Here is a 19,995-nt window from a genome sequence, read left to right as displayed (position 1 = left end):
GATAGAGTAGACAGTACAAATTTGAAATAAATCGCATGTATGCGTTAAGACAGGTACAATCTAATATTTTTTCTAGGAGAAGTTAGTACTAAAATTTATATTCTATTGATCTTTAGAGGTAATTGAAGTTACTTTTAGGTTTAAGCAGTAAAAATCAGTCCAAACTATCGATAGTGTTACCGGTAGATTTTCCGTACGTAAAAATGACAGTTAAAATTAGGCGTAACGGTTTGACAGTAAGAAAAAAAAAGTGTAAAATGGGTCAAACCGATCACGCCGAATTAATTAGGCTATATTTGCCCATAAATCACAACTGCATTTAAAAGATTCAAATCTCCCTGAATATTTATTTTGTATCATTTATTTTGATCCTTTGCCATAATATTTACATGGCAAACATCACAGATATATAGTTTTTAGCTTTGGAATATACGGATATTTACAGACATGTCAAACAGGTTGATGAATTAGGTCACGCCATTATATCGATGCATTGTGAGAATCGCTCAGTTAGCCAAAGTTTGGGAAGCCTTAACCATCTTTATGTTAGATATTTCAGTCAATTAGAAACATAGATGTCTGTTTTAAAATGACAGCATAAATTTAAGAACTTTTAACAGACAGTAAATGTACTTTTAATAAGAACACATTATTTATAAGTCTATTTATTATCTACAACGTCTTACGGTACTGGAAACATGTTTTTGATCATTTTACTTCACAAAATAAATGCGAAAGATTTTCGTGACACTGTTGTAAATGTTAACAATCAGTAGGTGACGTATTTTGCAAAAAATCTAAAGATTTGTAAATAGATCGATACAATGAATAGCACGATACAATGGGGTTCCACTATACGTAATCACCGGGTCGATTGACATTGTAATTGGTTTTCGTGACCATCCAAATTTGGAAATACAGACTCGGTCTGAATTATTCTAGACTCTTTGGGAGACTTGTTGACAATAGAACGCAAATATATGGAATATGGCGAGTGGTGGAAGTGAAAGCGAGGCTGTAAGCTAAGTGAATGCGGCAATGGCAACTAATCCTGTTGCCCCTGTAGACTCGCCCGTTAGAGATTAAAAAAGTGCGTAACTATAATATCATATCGCAATTTCTGTTCCTAAAAAAATTGATGTGTAATATGTAATAAAAAGAATCAAACACCAGCTATCGGTAAAGACGGAAATATCTAGCTCTTTGGTAGCTGTTTAGCATGGTGGCTGATTTATGCCAGGTCGTATTTTTGCATTTTCGCCTCAAAATGTTGGACTGTTGGAAAGTGTAATAATGCGAGAATGTAACAATTCAAAAAGCAAAAATGTAACGAATGCGAAAATGCAACAATGTAACATTGCGAAAGAGCGCCGAAAATATGGCAGATGGTACACAAATATACAACATATTTTGTGTCATATCTCCACCTACCTGTCGTATTTCGCTGTATTGCTTCAAAAATCAGAAAAAACGAAAACACAAATAGACGACACACTTTGTCGTCCCATCGTGTTTTAACATTATGAGGTGAAGAAGGGAAAATATGACATGGCATTAATCAGCCACCATAGTTTAGGGTTAACTCGGCAGTAAACAGTTATCCTCAGGTCTGTACCGGTGTCGCGTTATATTCACACGGGCGTAATATTACCACGGATTGTACATGCTTTTTAAAACTTCCGGCTGTGACACGGATAATTTTGATCTATTAAAAAAAATCTTTATCGTAAAATGATATTTTTCCATTTGAACAAGTATAATTGATCTAAGAAATAATAAAACAAAATTATGAATAGACGCTTGTTTTTTTCTCAATTCCCTGCAATTATTTTTTTCAGGATGCTCCTGTGTGTTGGATAACAAAAGTATATGTAAAAATGAAATACAATTATTTGACACAATTTATTTCCGAAAACAATATTATTAATTCTTGTATGTTTGGTTAAATATAAAACCCTGCGTGCGATTATCACGGCTTGACTGTCGCAGGCGGTTTATACATTTTCCAGAGATATTGTTTAACATCAAAGCATTTTAAAAGTTTGCATAAACTTTCAGCTGAAGACACATGGAGACACAAAATTGATTTCTGAGGAAATAGTATTATACTTTACATACATTGTAATTCAAATTTGTTTGATTTTATATATAATTTCTTACGAATGGCCGTTATTACTTCGGCGCGATATAATCAAACACTATTCTAATTTCTAATACAGATTATACATTTCGATAATATAAGTAGCTCTATGTGATTGCACTTTTATTGATAACCATTATTTAATGTTATAACTTACCTTCAAGATTTGTTAAGATAATGTTATTTTAATTAAAGAAAAATGACACATCAATGATGGTCTGCAAAATATAACAAATTCGCATAGCTATTATCAAAATTTAAAATCACAACCGTCTTGAACACTGACTGAAATCACAATTAATAAAACATATTAAAAAGAAAGACTAAAACCTTTTTTTTTTTAAATTTATTTATCAGAACATAATTATAATTATTCATAACGAAGGTTGTCATATTTAAAAATCGCTGCAATACATGCTTTTTAAAACACTTCCGTGTGTTCGAAAATTAATGTATTCCCACAAAAGTTATACCATTAGGTGCGGAATTCATTTTGAAATAAAATGGTATATAATTAAAATATTTTGGAGTAAATTTAAGACGGTACGTGTGATTCTAACGGCACTACCCCTAACCGTGTGATTATTACGCCGCCGCGTAATAATCACACGGGTGTGATAATTACGCGACACCGGCAACCAGTGTAAGTTATAGTAGCCATGGAATACGGGAAATTAGACAGTAACAAGAACTTAGATCAGATATCGAAAATCGTAATTCACTGATCAATGCTAACTTCTTGTTACTAAATTAGAATGATGTTCATTATATTAAGCTGTCGTGTACATTTGAGTATCAATAGTGTTATTATAAATATGAACTGAAAGTTTAACATGTCTACCTATCTATAGATAATTTATGATTTCAGGCATTGAATATCTTTTTATATACTTTTTTAAACATAAAAAAGAAGAAAAAGCAGTGTTATTTTATGAAAACAATTGCATTTATTTGCAATTTAGATCAAAATGTATATAAAAAAACCATAGCTTTTTATTTTTGACATATCTTAACGAAGATTGTATAACAACTTTATATGATACTAAACAATCTTCCTCAATATGTGATATTATTCTTTAGCATTTTACATATTTTTTCAGGTTTGGCTCGGAGCTTTGAAGACACGCTTATGAACGTAATGTTTTAAGTGGGAAAGACAAAACAAGCAATGGCTTCATATAGCCCTAACCTGGTAGAAAAGAAATACAATAACTGGGTTAAAGCTCAGTTAGCCGTTTTGTTTACTAAAGAAGGAGTTGAACCTTTTGTTTGTAATGAAATCCAACAATTTCAGTTAAAATGTTTACATGATATATGTTACCTAAATGGCTTATTTAGTGGGACCTGTTGTTCAAGTTGTTGTACGGAAAATCTTGTAAAGTGTCCGACAGCTCGAGTGTGTAATATTGGGCGTGGGAAATGTACGTTTCATCGAAATGTGACAACACGGTACAATTCTTCTGGTTGTCCTAACAAGATATGTCATAAGTTCAAAACTGAAATACAGAATGCACATAGATACAACGGTCCGTCGTACAAAAACACTGATGCTACCCAATGGTGCAGTAATTCCTGGGAAGTTGCGAAATGTTTCATGCCCCCAGATGGGTATAAAGACAAGGCATCTGCCACAGAAACAGACTTCAATGGGATAATCAGCGTTATCCTTAATTACAAAGACTTCCAGGGAAAAGTACATGAGAACCTCAATAATAAGATAAATATATTTGAAGAGGTAGACAATATTTCGATACTATTTAATAATATAAAGACTTATATTTGAGAACTTGCTTATAAAACAGAAAAAAAGATTAATATATATTTTTTTAGCTCACCTGTCACAAAGTGACGGTGAGCTTTTGTGATCGCTTTTCGTCAGGCGTCTGTCCGTCGTCCGTACGTAAACTTTTACTTTAAATGACATCTCCTCATAAACCACTGAGCCAATTTCATCCAAACTTCACAGGAATGTTCCTTTGGTGGTCACCTTTAAAAATTGTTCAAATAATTTAATTCCATGCCGAACTCTGGTTGCCATGGCAACCGAAAGAAAAAAACTTTAAATATCTTCTTTTAAAACAACATAAGAGCTAGAGCTTAGATATTTGGCATGAAACATCTTCTAGTGAGTGTCTACCAAGTTTTTTTAAAAAAAAAGCCCTGGAGTCAAAATTGGCCCCGCCACAGGGGGTCATTGATTTTTCCTTTATGCATATAGTAAAAACTTAAAAAATCTTCTTTTAAAGAACCCAAAGAGTTAGAGCTAAGATATTTAGCATGAAACATGTTCTAATAAGTGTCTACCAAGTTTGTTCAAATAAAAGCCCTGGGGTCAAAATTGGCCCCGCCCCGGGGGGTCATTGATTTTCCATATATGCATATAGTAAAAACTTAAAAAAATCTTCTTTTAAAGAACTCAAAGAGCTATGGCTAAGATATTTAGCATGAAACATGTTCTAATAAGTGTCTACCAAGTTTGTTCAAATAAAAGCCCTGGGGTCAAAATTGGCCCCGCCCCGGGGGGTCATTGATTTTCCATATATGCATATAGTACAAACTTAAAAAAATCTTCTTTGAAAGAACTCAAAGAGCTATGGCTAAGATATTTAGCATCAAACATGTTCTTATAGGTGTCTACCAAGTTTGTTCAAATAAAAGCATTGGGGTCAAAATTGGCACCGCCCCGGGGGTCATTGATTTTTCTTATATGTGTATAGCAAAAACTTAAAAAATGTTCTTTGAAAAAAACCAAATAGCTAGAGTTAAGATATTAAGCATGAAACATCTTTTAGATCTTTTAGTGAGTGTCTACAAAGTTTGTTCAAATAAAAGACCTGGGGTCAAAATTGGCCCCGCCCCGGGGGTCATTGATTTTCCTTATATATGTGTATAGCAAAAACTTAAAATCTTCTTTGAAAAAACCCAAATAGCTAGAGTTTAGATATTAAGCATGAAACATCTTCTAGTAAGTGTCTACAAAGTTTGTTCAAATAAAAGCTCTGGGGTCAAACTGGCCCGGCCCCTGGGGTGTCATTGTTTTTTAACTATATGTGTATAGTAAAAACTCAAAAAAAAAATCTTCTTTTAAAAAGCCCAATGAGCTAGAGCTTAGATGTTTAGCATGAAACATCTTCTTATAGGTGTCTACCAAGTTTGTGCAAATAAAAGCCCTTGGTTTAAAATTGGCCCTGCAACGTTGGGGGGGGGGGGGGGGGCTTTATACAGGTGAGCGACCTCAGGGCCATCATGGCCCTCTCGTTTATGATCTAATGAATTAAACACTACTGTATGATATCTATTATAATAAATTGAGATTTTATCACGCTGTCTGGAAATACACTAGTAATGAACTAATTTTACTTCTGTTTAACAATATGCTAGTTTACAGTATATTTCATTACTGAGTATAAAGCTAAATTTTTGCTGCAAAACGAATATTTCTAAAATGCCTGTAAGACAGAAATATGCATTTTCTTTAAAAGCGAATGGTGTTTGTACAAAAAACATTGCTACATAGTTAAAGCTACATGCTTCAAGATGAGCCAAAAATATTTTTCAAGAATATCAACGTGTTATGTGGGATAAATATCTGATCTTTCAGTATTTATTATCACATTTCTTCTGCGTGACTAACGTATTTTTCAAAATTATAATTTCAAATAGCAAGAATCTGGAGGCATACGGCTATAAGTATCTTTTTTTAGATGTCGGCATAATATTTCATATAATATTTTTTTCCGGAATATTTAATTCTTTCTTTTTACCCACAACATTCAACAGACATGAACTTTACATCACTTTTAACAAAAATAGCATTTCTGTGCCCCTACTTTAGTGGCGGGCATTTAGATTTACCCTTGTCCTTCCGTCCGTCCGTTCACTTTTGTGTCGCATGTAACTCAAAATGTATTTGACAGAGAGTCATGAAACTTTACAAGAATGTTGGTCAGCATTTGTAGTTGTGCACCTGGATATTTTCGTCTGGATATTTTTCGTATTTTTAGAGTTATTGCCCTTGACTTTGTAAAATTTTGCAATTTACAACTTGTGTCGCAAACAGGAATGTTGATCAGCATTTGTAGTTGTGCACCTAAGGTTTTCGTCTGGATATTGTTAGTATTTTTAGAGTTATTGCCCTTGATTTAGTAAAATTTTACAATTTTCAACTTGTGTCGCATGTAACTCAAAAAGTATTTGACGTATAGTCATGAAACTTTACAGGAATGTTGATCAGCATGTGTAGTTGTGCATCTAGGTATTTTCGTCTGGATATTTTTAGTATTTTTAGAGTTATTGCCCTTGACTTAGTAAAATTTTGCAATTTTCAACTTGTGTCGCATGTAACTCAAAAAGTATTTGACCTAGAGTCATGAAACTTTACAGGAATGTTGATCAGTATGTGTAGTTGTGCACCTAGGTATTTTCGTCTGGATATTGTTAGTATTTTTAGAGTTATTGCCCTTGACTTAGTAAAATTTTGCAATTTTCATCTTGTGTCGATGTAACTCAAAAAGGATTTGACATAGAGTCATGAAACTCTACAGGAATATTCATCAGCATGTGTAGTTGTGCACCTGGTTATTTTCAATTGGATTTATTTAGTATTTTTAGAGTTATTGCCCTTGACTTAGAACATTTTTGCAATTTTCAACCTGTTTCGCATGTAACTCAAAAAGGATTTGACATAGAGTCATTAAACCTTATGAGAAGGTTGCTCAGCATATTTAGATTGCACCTTGGGTTTCGCTTGTGGATTTATCCAGTATTTGTAGAGTTATTTCCCTTGACTTAGTAAAAACCGTGTCATTATGTTGTTATTTGTTCTTATAGTTAGATTCCACCAACTTTACAGGAATAATGATTAACATCACTAAATTACAGGAATAATGATTCACATCACTGTGAAGCTATGAACCTGGAACTTTGCATGTAGATTTTTTTCAGTTTTGTTAGAGTTATTGCCCTTGACTTACAGTAGTATAATTTGCAATTTTTAACTTGTTCATGCATAGTTCAAAAAGTATTGTAGGCCTGAAAGTTTACAATAATGTTGGTCAGCATGCGCCTTGGGGTCTGCTTGTAGATTTATTCAGTATTTGTAAAGTTCTTGCCCTTTACTTAGTAAAAGATTTTTAGTTTTCAAAAAATATTTGACCTAGAGTCATAAGATTGACAGAACAGTGGCGCGGTGGGGGCACCCGTGTCCTATGGACACATTTCTAGTTATTAATTTCATTGTTAATACATTTTAAGATAATATATTTGATACAGCTTTATATCACATAGATGATAAAGCTTTATATCACTAAGATGTTTTAGATAAAATCAAATAAGAACTGTTATTCTATTTTGACCAGGCAAGAGAAATTGGAAGAAATGTTCAACATTCATCAAAACTTGAAGTTGAAGATCAAGATCTTCAGAAATATTTCAAAATATTACAGCATCTACTTTCTGACCCCGTGTATTTATCTACTGACAAGCATGCGCAGAATGCAAAACGGAAACTTATACAGGTGATTAAACTAATTTATTACTAAACACGTTACATATTTTGTTGTATGACAGTGCATTTCGTTAGAAATCTACGTAAAAGTATACAAATCTAATTAGATAATCTTTAATGAATTTGTAAACAAATCAAGTTGTTTCCATGATTGAAAATACTGTTTCCCTTAAATTATGGTCAATTCTTAGAAGCGTTACATAGAGTGCCTGTTGTTTGCTGAACACGAATATTGTGCATAACATAATAAAATGCTACGGGGAACAAAACAGTCTGCTGTTATTGTTATTAAATGTTGACCACTTCGCAATGGCTCGAAAGGGAATATACAAACATCATTTTTTTTTTCATAAATAAAATTTTATAACCTACTAGGAGTGTTAAAAATGCTCTCCGACAGATACAAAATAAAGTAAGAAAATTCAATTAAACACACCGCAATAATTCTTCTATGCTGAAGCTTTTTGCTAATTTTCAGAACGTTTTGTTTGTAAACAAACCTGGTTACGCTCTTGTGGCTATCATGCGGGACAAGAACAGACACTTATTTTGTTTACTAAAATTGCAATGTTTTGTTTTATACATTTTAACCTATCATAATTTTGATCAGCATACAATTTACAATTCAGTGATGACAAACAATGCACACGTACTTGTTGTAGATACAATATATCTTTAAAATGTACACTTAATGATTAACAAATAGTAAATTCTTATGTACAAGTGTATTAATTGATGTTGTATATTTTATGGCCTTCAAAATTACAGTTGGAAAATGGCACTCTTGTCATAGGTAAAGATGATGTAAGAAAAATACTAGATGATGTTGAAACAGCACTTCAAGACAAGATGAAGGATGGGTTAGATAATCAATATGACAAAATTAAACAAGATATGATTAGAAGAAAACAAGAAGATCTTCTTTCTCTTGAGTCTCAATTTGCCAAGGGAATTATACAGATACAAGATAGAACTGCTGCTCCTGTGAAAAGATTGAATGACGAAAGGGACACAGAAGTTGATATAATTCAAAAACGAGGAGAAAGAAAACGAAAAGATCTGGCAGAATTAGGAGAGACTTTACAAAAGAAACTGAAAACAGCAAATAAAGCCGAGAAAGAAGAACAATATTATATTGATTCTAAACAAAGTAAGTGATAAAAAATTTATCTCATGACATCATTTCTTTTTCATTATTCCTGAATCATCATCATTTTTTCTGAATTAAATTCTCATTGTACTCCATTTAGCCTTGCTTTTATTTTCCAAGTCCAAATCAAACCCATAATAAATCTATTGTGTACACCGTCTAGTCTCATTTCATTTTCCGAGTTCCAAATGTTCAGATCAAGTATATATAGTACTCAAAGTGACTTCATCTGTAATTTACCATTGTTATAATAAAATGTTGATCTTTAAGTATTATACATGCATATACCGATTTGTATACTTCGTAACGCTATTGTAATTTGTATGATCTATGCAAACAAAACAAAACATTCTGCATAATTAGTGTCAAAGTTGAAGCCGACGAGTCTAACCAGCCGTTTTATTTGTATGGAAACCACACTTATACAAACATCATACAAGTACTAAGTACAACTTTATATAACTGTTACACTGTATATATCTTATTACATATTTATTTATTTTGTGTCGTATACAAAGTCTTATCCGAAACATTGAAGTAAGTAGGCACCTGAATTTTCTCTGAACTTGTATTATATTGAAAGACATGTCACTGAAAATTATTTTTTTACTTTCTTTTCAGAACTTCAAAGAGACCTGATAAAATTTTACAGACAAAGATGTAGTTCAATATCTCTCTCACCGCTTTTTGAAGAAATAGAGACACCTTTAACTGGGTTCTACGTGATGCCAGATATGGTCGCCGTAAAACGGAAGTCCCTAACTTGTCATGAGGATGAGAGAACACCGATCAAGTCTTTGAAAGACCTGTTTTCAACCGGTGCGGGTAGTGGAGATCAGCAAGAAATTTATCTATTAGCTGATGCAGGCTTTGGAAAAACTGCTTTCTCAAAATATCTTGCAATCACGTGGTGTCAAGCTCATCGGCACGATGAAAACTACGCCTGTTTTAAAGACGACGAGTTAAAAACGTTATTTGACTTTGAGTTCATATTTTTGGTTTTATTGAGAGACTGTACCTCTGTTTGTAACATTGACGATATGATCGAACATCAAATTACTAAGACACTTCCTTCATCAGCATCACTCGATGAAGTTTTACGTAGAGAAAAATGTTTGATTATATTGGACGGTCTTGATGAATGGACTCACCCTGATAATAGTTGTAGTGAAGTAACAGAAAAAATACCACATCGGTACTTACGTAATAATTGTGTTATCCTAACGACAACTTCACCGTGGAAACTTGGAGTTTCAAATCTCAAAACAAGTCAAATACACAAAAAAGTAGAATTGGTTCAATTAAGTGCGGATTCTACGCGGCAACTCGAAGAAAATGCTATAAGAAAAATGACCGGTGTCCGTGACGATAGATTACTGAAGAGTAAAACACAGGACTTTAATAGAGTGATACGTGACCGTGGCCTAGAGCACATGCAAGTGATTCCACTCCTCCTCTTGTATATAGTTTACCTTTGGTGCAACAACATTCCAGTAGGAAATTCAAAACATGGAATTTACACCAATATCATTGAATTTCTATTATCGAGAACGTCAAAGAAGCATCCAGAAATTCAACCGTCTCGTGTATTGTCCGCCAGTGAAATTCCAGAATACTTCAAAAGTCATGAATTTTGTAAAAAGTTTTACAGTCTTATAACATCATTAGCGGAACTAGCTTACCAAACACTTTATAACGAAACAAGAGAAAATGCGCTGGTATTTGATACAACGGTTGCTGAATTATATCTCAAATCAGACGACATAAAATTAAGTCTTCTGTCAGGAATACTGTCAGAAAGTAGAAGTAAAACTTTAATGAAAGAAATTATCAAAGTATCGTTTTCTCACAAAACAGTTCAAGAATTCTTTGCCGCCATATCTATAAGTTCTCAAAGTGACGTTCAGAAAAATGTTGTAGAAAAATGTAGAAATGTTCAAGACATCCTGGACATGTCAAACATTTGTGAATTTATAAGTAAAATGAATGCTAACTCGATGTGTGAAATATCAAATGATTTGATGACTGTGATAAATGAAGACGAGGAAACACGCATCTATAGACCTAGGACAGGTGACGAGGACATGTACAATACTCCATTGTTATAACATACAGAAAATGTTCCTGTCGTGTTTACAAAAAATGCCTGAAAGTGAAAATATTCAATTATGTTTACAAGACGTCTTCATTGACCCGTACACCGAACACAGTGAGCAGTTACAACGTCTGTTAAAACAAAATATATCTAATATAAAATCACTTTATATATACACCAGCACTACTTCCAGCAGCAGAGAAATTATTGATTTTTTATCTATCACAAACCTTAGTCATATACAGAAACTTTACTTTGATGGTGGCAGGATGAAGGAGGCTGAGATAAATCTCTTTCTATTTTGTGTAACCTTAAATACATTACAATGTTTGAATATATGTAGATTCACATTATCTCACAAAATACTGGAAATAATTTTAAATTTTATCTCCGGTCAAAAATCAATGAAAAGGATATCATTGAGGAAGTTAGACTGTAAAGAACATGGCGGCCATGATTGTAAGAGATTGAACTTGGACTTGTCTCAACATTCAACGATATCAGAGTTAACCTTGTCATGGTTATCTTTGAGGCTACATTTAAATATATCAACACCGTCATTAGTTAATGTTACGTTGTCGGACATCAAGCTAGATGAAAGTTCCGTGTTACTGTCACGTGACATGTTGAATATTGAACGTGTGGAGTTGTTGGATGTAGAAATGTCTGCAGAAAGTTTACGAAACTTTATTACCGTGTTGGAAAATCTGCCACAGTCAGTTAAAGTAAGGATGAGAGACATACAACCGAAAACAGAATATGGACGTGTTAGAGAAAATATTCGGAAATCACAAAGTTTTCATGTGGTACAAGACAACTGGTCGGGGTTTGCGTTCAAAACAAGAAAACCAAGTAAAGAATAAACAAATGAAAATCATTGTACAATAAACTGAATAAATAACTTCAATAATTTTAAATGAAAACAGAAATTTAAAGATGGACACTTAGAAACAAAATGGCGACCTTCAAACTACACTATAGTCTGTAATTAGGACATTCATGTACTTCTGTGTTCAATTAATAAATTATGTGATAATTGTTTATGAATAAAAACATTTAAATAAAAGAAATAATTCAAGGACTTACTGGATATAAAGGTTGGATAAGGATATGGAATATTTTACCGGTAAGTGACTTTATATTGTATGTCTTTATCACGCATGCATATATAATAACTGACACAGTTAATTAACAGTGAACAATATTTTTATATTTAAATTTAATTGAAACAAAATACATATAAATAAATGAACTACATGTATTTTAATATTTCCCATGCTTTTTTAGCTCACCTGTCACAAAGTGACAGGGTGAGCTTTTGTGATCGCTTTTCGTCCAGCGTCCGTCCGGCGTCCGTACGTAAACTTTTACTTTAAATGACATCTCCTCATAAACCACTAAGCCAATTTCATCCAAACTTCACAGGAATGTTCCTTTGGTGGTCACCTTTACAAATTGTTCAAAGAATTTAATTCGATGCCGAACTCTGGTTGCCATGGCAACCAAAAGAAAAAACTTTAAATATCTTCTTTTAAAAAACCCAAAAAGCTAGAGCTTAGATATTTGGCATGAAACATCTTCTAGTGAGTGTCTTACAAGTTTGTTCAAATAAAAGCCCTGGGGTCAAAATTGGCCCCGCCCCAGGGGGTCATTGATTTTCCCTATATGCATATAGTAAAACCTTAAAAAATCTTCTTTTAAAGAATCCAAAGAGCTAGAGCTGAGATATTTAGCATGAAACATGTTCTAATGGGTGTCTACAAAGTTTGATCAAATAAAAGGCCTGGGGTCAAAATTGGCCCCGCCCCGGGGGTCATTGAATTTCCTTATATGTGTATAGCAAAAACTTAAAAAATCTTCTTTGAAAAAACCCATATAGCTAGAGTTTAGATATTAAGCATGAAACATCTTTTAGTGAGTGTCTACAAAGTTTGTTCAAATAAAAGCCCTGGGGTCAAAATTGGCCCCGCCCCAGGGGGTCATTGATTTTCCCTATATGCATATAGTAAAAACTTAAAAATCTTTTTTTAAAGAACCCAAAGAGCTAGAGCTAAGATATTTAGCATGAAACATGTTCTAATGGGTGTCTACAAAAATTGTTCTAAAGTTTGTTCAAATAAAAGCTCTGGGGTCAAAATTGGCTCGCCCGGGGGGTCATTGATTTTCCTTATATGTGTATGGCAAAAACTTAAAAAATCTTCTTTGAAAAAACCCAAATAGCTAGAGTTTAGATATTAAGCATGAAACATCTTCTAGTGAGTGTCTACCAAGTTTGTTCAAATAAAAGCCCTGGGGTCAAAATTGGCCCCGCCCCAGGGGGTCATTGATTTTCCCTATGTGCATATAGTAAAAACTTAAAAAATCTTCTTTTAAAGAACCCATAGAGCTAGAGCTAAGATATTTAGCATGAAACATGTTCTAATGGGTGTCTACAAAGTTTGTTCAAATAAAAGCCCTGGGGTCAAAATTGGCCCGCCCCGGTGGTCATTGATTTTCCTTGTATGTGTATGGCAAAAACTTAAAAATCTTCTTTGAAAAAACCCAAATAGCTAGAGTTTAGATATTAAGCATGAAACATCTTCTTGTGAGTGTCTACAAAGTTTGTTCAAATAAAAGCCCTGGGGTCAAAATTGGCCCCGCCCCAGGGGGTCATTGATTTTCCCTATATGCATATAGTAAAAACTTAAAAAATCTTCTTTTAAAGAACCCAAAGAGCTAGAGCTAAGATATTTAGCATGAAACATGTTCTAATGGGTGTCTACAAAGTTTGTTCTAAAGTTTGTTCAAATAAAAGCTCTGGGGTCAAAATTGGCTCGCCCGGGGGGTCATTGATTTTCCTTATATGTGTATAGCAAAAACTTAAAAAATCTTCTTTGAAAAAACCCAAATAGCTAGAGTTTAGATATTAAGCATGAAACATCTTCTAGTGAGTGTCTACCAAGTTTGTTCAAATAAAAGCCCTGGGGTCAAAATTGGCCCCGCCCCAGGGGGTCATTGATTTTCCCTATATGCATATAGTAAAAACTTAAAAAATCTTCTTTTAAAGAACCCAAAGAGCTAGAGCTAAGATATTTAGCATGAAACATGTTCTAATGGGTGTCTACAAAGTTTGTTCAAATAAAAGCCCTGGGGTCAAAATTGGCCCCGCCCCGGTGGTCATTGATTTTCCTTGTATGTGTATGGCAAAAACTTAAAAATCTTCTTTGAAAAAACCCAAATACGGTAGCTAGAGTTTAGATATTAAGAATGAAACATCTCATAGTAAGTGTCTACAAAGTTTGTTCAAATAAAAGCCCTGGGGTTAAAACTGGCCCCGCCCCAGAGGTGTCATTGTTTTTAACTATATGTGTATAGTAAAAACTTAAAAAATCTTCTTTTAAAAAACCCAATGAGCTAGAGGTTAGATTTTAAGCAGGAAACATCTTTTAGTTGGTGTCTACCAAGTTTGTCCAAATAAAAGCCCTTTTGTTTAAATTGGCCCTGCCAAAGTGGGGGGGGAGGGCATTGTTTTTCATTATATGTGTGTAGTAAAAACTTAACATCATGAAACATCTTCTAATGGGTGTCTTCCAAGTTTGCTCAAATAAAAGCCCTGGGGTTTAAACTGGCCCCGCTCCGGGGGCCTATATACAGGTGAGCGACCTCAGGGCCATCATGGCCCTCTTGTTCTTGAATAAGACTATATTTTTGAAGCGTTTTTAACCACAGGCGTACGGCACATTTGCTATGTCAATAATGGTCAAATTATCATAAAATAAACACCCCTTGCTCATCAACAACACAATTAATATCCAGCACCCGTTTGCTATTTAATATATACAAGGTATGTAACTTGACATAGCGTATTCACCTGATACTGTCATCATTTTCCTCTCGCATTTTAAATATAAGAAAACCAGTGACTTCCATACCAACAATATTGACTTTCCATAGCACCCACTGACTACATATTAACTATTTAATTTCTTTAGCAACCATTGATTTCCACAGAAATTATTGACTAACCGAAGAACTTGTAACTTTCATTGCTTCAATTGACTTACCTTAGCAACCATTTACTTTCCATAGCCACAATTGTATTTCAGAGCAATTACTGGCTTCCAAAATAGCAATTTAATGTTTTAGCAAGAAGTGACTTCCAAAGCAACCATTTTCTTTCCAAAGCAGCCTGTAAATTGAAAAAACAACATGTAATTAATTTACTTAGCAACCTGTGTTTTTACAACCATTGACTTTCCACAAGGAATTTCATAAGTAACAAGTTTTGTAATTACAATTCTGCTATTTATACTGTTAGAAAATATTATCTTTTGAATCATTTATCATTTCTTCTTCTCTTTCAGAAAATGAGCTTCAGTAAAACTACAGTGACAATATTGACAACGAACTTCAACGCTTCTAAGAGAATTTAATATAAAAACTTGACATCTGGTTTCTGGTATTACAGAAACTTACACAAAAGGAAATCTTCCTGGCCTTATTGGAAACAGACTAGCTGACTTATGCAACAGTTATACAATTCACCTTTTTCTTAATTGGGAATTTTCGTGTAAAATGAAATTAACAAAATGATTGATTATTAACATTTTTGTTAACTCTGACAAAGCAAATACTACTAGTCTTATATCTTTTGAATTTCTGTATTATAGTTTATTATATTATTATATATTATTATAAATTTTAAATTTGCCCCCCCCCCCCCCTTCGAAGAATTGTTTTGCTAATGTTGCTCTGTCTGTCGGCAGACCACATCGTTTCCGCTGATTATCTTGAATTTATTTATAACAAAGTCTTCATATTTCACATAGTGATTGGCCATAACTAGCAGATGACCCCTATTGATTTTGGGGTCATTAGGTTAAAGGTCAAGGTCTCCGGGGCCTTAAATATCAGAATGGTTTCTGCTGATTATCTTAAAAACTATCTATCACAGTCTTCATATATTACATTGTGATTGAGAATAACTGTTAATTGACCAATATTGATTTTGAGGTCACAAGTCATATGGGCCTTCAATGTCAGAATGGTTTCCGCTGATTATCTTGAAAACTATTCATCACAGAGTCTTCATATTTCACATAGTGATTGGTCATAACTAGTAAATGACCCCTATTGATTTTGGGGTCATTTGGTCAAAGGTCAAGGTCACAGGAGCCTTCAATGTCAGAATAATTTCCGCTTATTATCTTGGTTACTATTATCCCAAAGTTTTCATATTTTACATATTGATTAGACATAACCAGTAGATGATCCCTATTGATTTTGGGGTTACTAGATCAAAGGTCAATGTCATTGGAGCCATAAATATTAGAATGGTTTTGGCTCATTATCTCAATAACAATTTATCAAAAGGTCTTCATATTTCATATATTAACTGGCCATAACTTGCAAATGACCCCTATTGATTTTCGAATCACCAGGTCAAAGATCAAGGTCACAGGGTCCTTGAATAGTAGTATGATTTCAGCTCTTATCTTGAAAATTATTTATCACACCAGTCTTCAAATGTCACTTACTGATTGGTCATAACTAGTAGATGATCCCTGTTGATTTTGGGGTCACTAGTTCAAAAGGCAAGGTCACAGGGGCCTTCAATGTCAGAATTATGTCCGCTTATTATCTTGGTCACTACATGTATTTATCACAAAGTTCACATGGTCCTTGAATGTCATTATCTTGACAGCTATTTATCGCAAAGTCTTCATATTTCACATATTGATTGGTCTTAACTAGTAGATGACCCTTATTAATTTTGGGAGGTCAAAGGTCAAGGACACAGGTGCCTTAAATGTTTCTGCTCATTATCTTGAAAACTATTTATCACAAAATCTACATTTTTTACTTTTTTCCTTAACTGAACACTTCCATGTACCCATGTATGGCAAATTTCTATAACAAAATTACCAATAATGTGATTCAAAAGCTAGAAACAGGCCGGCATACATTGCTTAAAGGCCCAATAGGCTCCAAAGAGCGACTTTCTCGTAAGGTTTTCATTTTTCCGTCGTCACTTTTTGCAATATTAGTTGACTATCTTTTTTCTTCTTTTGCAATAGATGTATGTTTTATTTCAGTGATTAAGTGTTTTGTATTGAAAAAAAAAATTATACCCATGTTTGACATTTCAGAAAGACTGAAAAAAATATTATTTCTATATCTGAGTCATTATACGTGTGGCTTTAAGAGAGATTACAAGTTTGTACATAATCTTTTTGCTTTGCAAACCCATGTTCTAGTCAGTTTTGATAGTTTTGTATAAGTTGATCTACTGTAGAGATGTATAATTATAGTTATACCGGCTATTACCGGGTTTAGTTTTAAGCTACTGTAATGTTGTCTTGTTTGTCAAATTATCATCTTTACTATATTTATATTTAGGGAACAGGACATATGACATGTATGTATAAAATATTATGACGTCAAATATGACGTCATTTCATCAAAAATGTTGTTCAGCACATATTTATATGTTTACATATTTTATTTGCTCATGTTTTGTATATTATACTATGTGAGTGTTGATGTAAATAAATTGAAATTGAGATATTGACAATCTAATACATGAATTGAGTAAAATCATATTATGTGAGCTTCTGGTGAGCATAATATTATTTTAGTCAACGAGTCCGATAAAATTAGTACTGAACCAACACGAATAAATAGAGGTTTTTAAGGGTATTTTTCTTTCTGTTAATACAGATTTTTTTTTCAGCCAGCGATATGAAAATTTATTATATACTTTTAAATGAAATATTGAAAAATATTGATGAAATAAAATGCGTATTTTCATTTTCGGTATTTTCACTGTAAAAATTTATTTTTCACTGCAGTGAAACATATTTTCCGTATTTTCACTGGTGTCTTGTCGGACTACTTTCTTTTAAATTCTGCCAGTACTCAAAATTTAAGGGAAAGTCTTTCAAATTTTAATGTCCAGAAAGAGAAAAATGTATATAATAAACAGAAAATTCAAGTTTTTTCTAAAAATACATGATTTATTTTCATCGTGTGGCATGAAAATTACCATATTTCACTCGTAGCTTCCGCCACTCATGAAATATTTATTTTCATACCACTCGATGAAAATAAATCATGTATTTATAGAAAAAACTTGAATATCCTCTATTTACAATCTCCCACGCAGTGGTCTCCCCTTACAGGATGAGGTCTCTGCCACCACAATATTTTTGTCTGGATTTTTGACGATATGATTTTTTTTCATTTTTGATATTCATTTAAAAAAAACACCTTATTGTTAATGTTTAAAGACTGTTAGGTGTTAGATGTGAGCTAAAATAAAAAGAAAATATTTCTGAAACATAAATTCTGTGAAAATGTTTTATATAAATGCTTTACTGCAATATTCTTTAATTCTTCTTCACTGAATTTGACATTAATTTAGAATAGGTTGTTATCAGTCATTTTAACCTGGCATAGTGAAGTTTTGAAGGGGTTGTAGATCTATCATAGAATCAGCTAGTCCGTTTGGTGGTCTGGCTAGCTGTATTCTTTTGACCGGACGTTAACACATAAGTATAACAGGAATGAAATCCAAACTTCATATTTGGATAAATCTCTACCATATTTTAAATTATCCTTTGTGCTTTCGTACTTAGTTTTTGTCAGGAGCATATCTGAAAAAATGTAAGATGTATCATCATTAAACTTAATAGATGAACATTGATCCGTGCGGAAGAGTGCAGTACTTAATGATCCATAACTTTCTATTGCATAATGAGGAGTAACTGCTTTGCACTTAGTTAACTTAACGGTGGTCCGGGCGTAACCGGAAAAGGTTTGCGCTTTATGCATAGAAATTCACAGATAAATTTATATAATTCATTCAGGAAAAGAACTTTAGACTCATATCTTTCTTCTCCATATATTTTGAGTTATTGTTTGTCTGACTTTTTCATATTTAGTTTCCTCTGGAGGTTAACTTTCAAGGTGTTGGATTTAAGAACTTGAAAATAATCATATATAGAAAAATCTTATTCAGGTAAATGCAGTGTATGAGAAAGCTTCTTGCTTACGGAAACAATTGGCTTTCCCATGATGGGGTTTGAACGCACGTGCCCAGCAATCTTTAAAGTAGTAGTTCGGCGTTTTACCCGCTTAACCACTCCGCCCTTTAATTATTTTAGATTTATTGCCCATTGTAAATGTGCATAGTTTACATTATGCCGGACAAAACTGTCATATATATGTAATTGAAAGTATATACATAAAACGTCTTTGGTAGATATATTTTATTGAGGAATATGCAGTATCCAACAAGCATTACTCTCATTTGCATAATTGTGTAGTTATAGCCCTTTGTTGGTTATAATAAATTTCATTTATAGCATAACAAAGTCAAGTGGAAATGATGTACGAACATGAAAACTTCATAATATCCTTCAGGCATAACATCTTTTAAGGGTATTTTCTTAACTGGGCACTTACGAACTTTCGCTATACGTCTATGCAATATTTCAATAGAGCGGAAGTCAGTGCGCGAGCATGCGCTTTGCCATATCTCGTTCAGTTACCGCTCACGTTTTAAATCGGTTGCTATGAAGCGACACTAAGTGTACATGGCTTTTACAACTAAAATATCAGACAAACACATTAAAGCAATACACATAAACTACACATTGTTGTTTTCCATATTAATATTTTGCATTTGAAACTGAAAGTCAAACAAATATCTCAATATACTTACTGATTTAATGAATTGTTTACATGTGATGACAGCAACGCTGTGTGTTAGTTTACTTTCGGTTCAGAAAATTCATTTGTTTACCATCAAAACTCATATGTTTACCATAGGAACCATATATTGATAGAAAGCAAATTAAACAAAGGTAAAGAAAAAATTGTCCGTTTCTGAACAAAAAATCGAATAAATAAATACAAAGTCTTTTTAAAAGGTCCCTTCTTTGAGTTCATTTGAAAGGGGAATAATTTGGTGGAATTTTAGACAGGGAAACAGGGAGTTATCTTTCATGGCTAGGAAATATGGCCGACTGAAATTATGCAAGCAAGTTTGTAAGTGCTGGGAGAGAGGTTTCGTTTGTAATTATACAACTTTTTGTAGAGTTGATGTTGTCATAATATTAAGA

The 19,995-nt window shown here is 33.1% G+C and overlaps 1 protein-coding gene across 1 annotated transcript; it reads left to right on the top strand.

The window, feature by feature from the left end:
- Nucleotides 1–861: 861 nt before the first annotated feature.
- Nucleotides 862–15,580, top strand: LOC132740432 (uncharacterized). Its single transcript, XM_060728338.1, has 6 exons — nucleotides 862–1,090; nucleotides 3,241–3,875; nucleotides 7,498–7,656; nucleotides 8,415–8,796; nucleotides 9,418–12,017; nucleotides 15,235–15,580. The coding sequence occupies exons 2-5, from the start codon at nucleotides 3,309–3,311 to the stop codon at nucleotides 10,902–10,904; spliced, it is 2,595 nt and encodes an 864-aa protein (XP_060584321.1). The 5' UTR covers nucleotides 862–1,090; nucleotides 3,241–3,308; the 3' UTR covers nucleotides 10,905–12,017; nucleotides 15,235–15,580.
- The last annotated feature ends 4,415 nt before the right edge of the window (nucleotides 15,581–19,995 follow it).

Source organism: Ruditapes philippinarum, unplaced genomic scaffold (genome assembly GCF_026571515.1).
Source record: "Ruditapes philippinarum isolate M1 unplaced genomic scaffold, ASM2657151v2 ctg10410_1_1_1_1, whole genome shotgun sequence".
Taxonomy (NCBI): Eukaryota; Metazoa; Mollusca; class Bivalvia; order Venerida; family Veneridae; genus Ruditapes; species Ruditapes philippinarum.
Note: the sequence above shows the minus strand (reverse complement) of the source record. Positions and strands in the feature narration are given on the sequence as shown.

Coding starts and splice junctions, on each gene's coding strand:
- LOC132740432 (XM_060728338.1), top strand. CDS start 3,309: ATGGCTTCATATAGCCCTAACCTGGTAGAAAAGAAATACAATAACTGG. Junction 3,876..7,497: donor AGATAAATATATTTGAAGAG/GTAGACAATATT, acceptor TATTTTGACCAG/GCAAGAGAAATTGGAAGAAA. Junction 8,797..9,417: donor TTATATTGATTCTAAACAAA/GTAAGTGATAAA, acceptor CTTTCTTTTCAG/AACTTCAAAGAGACCTGATA.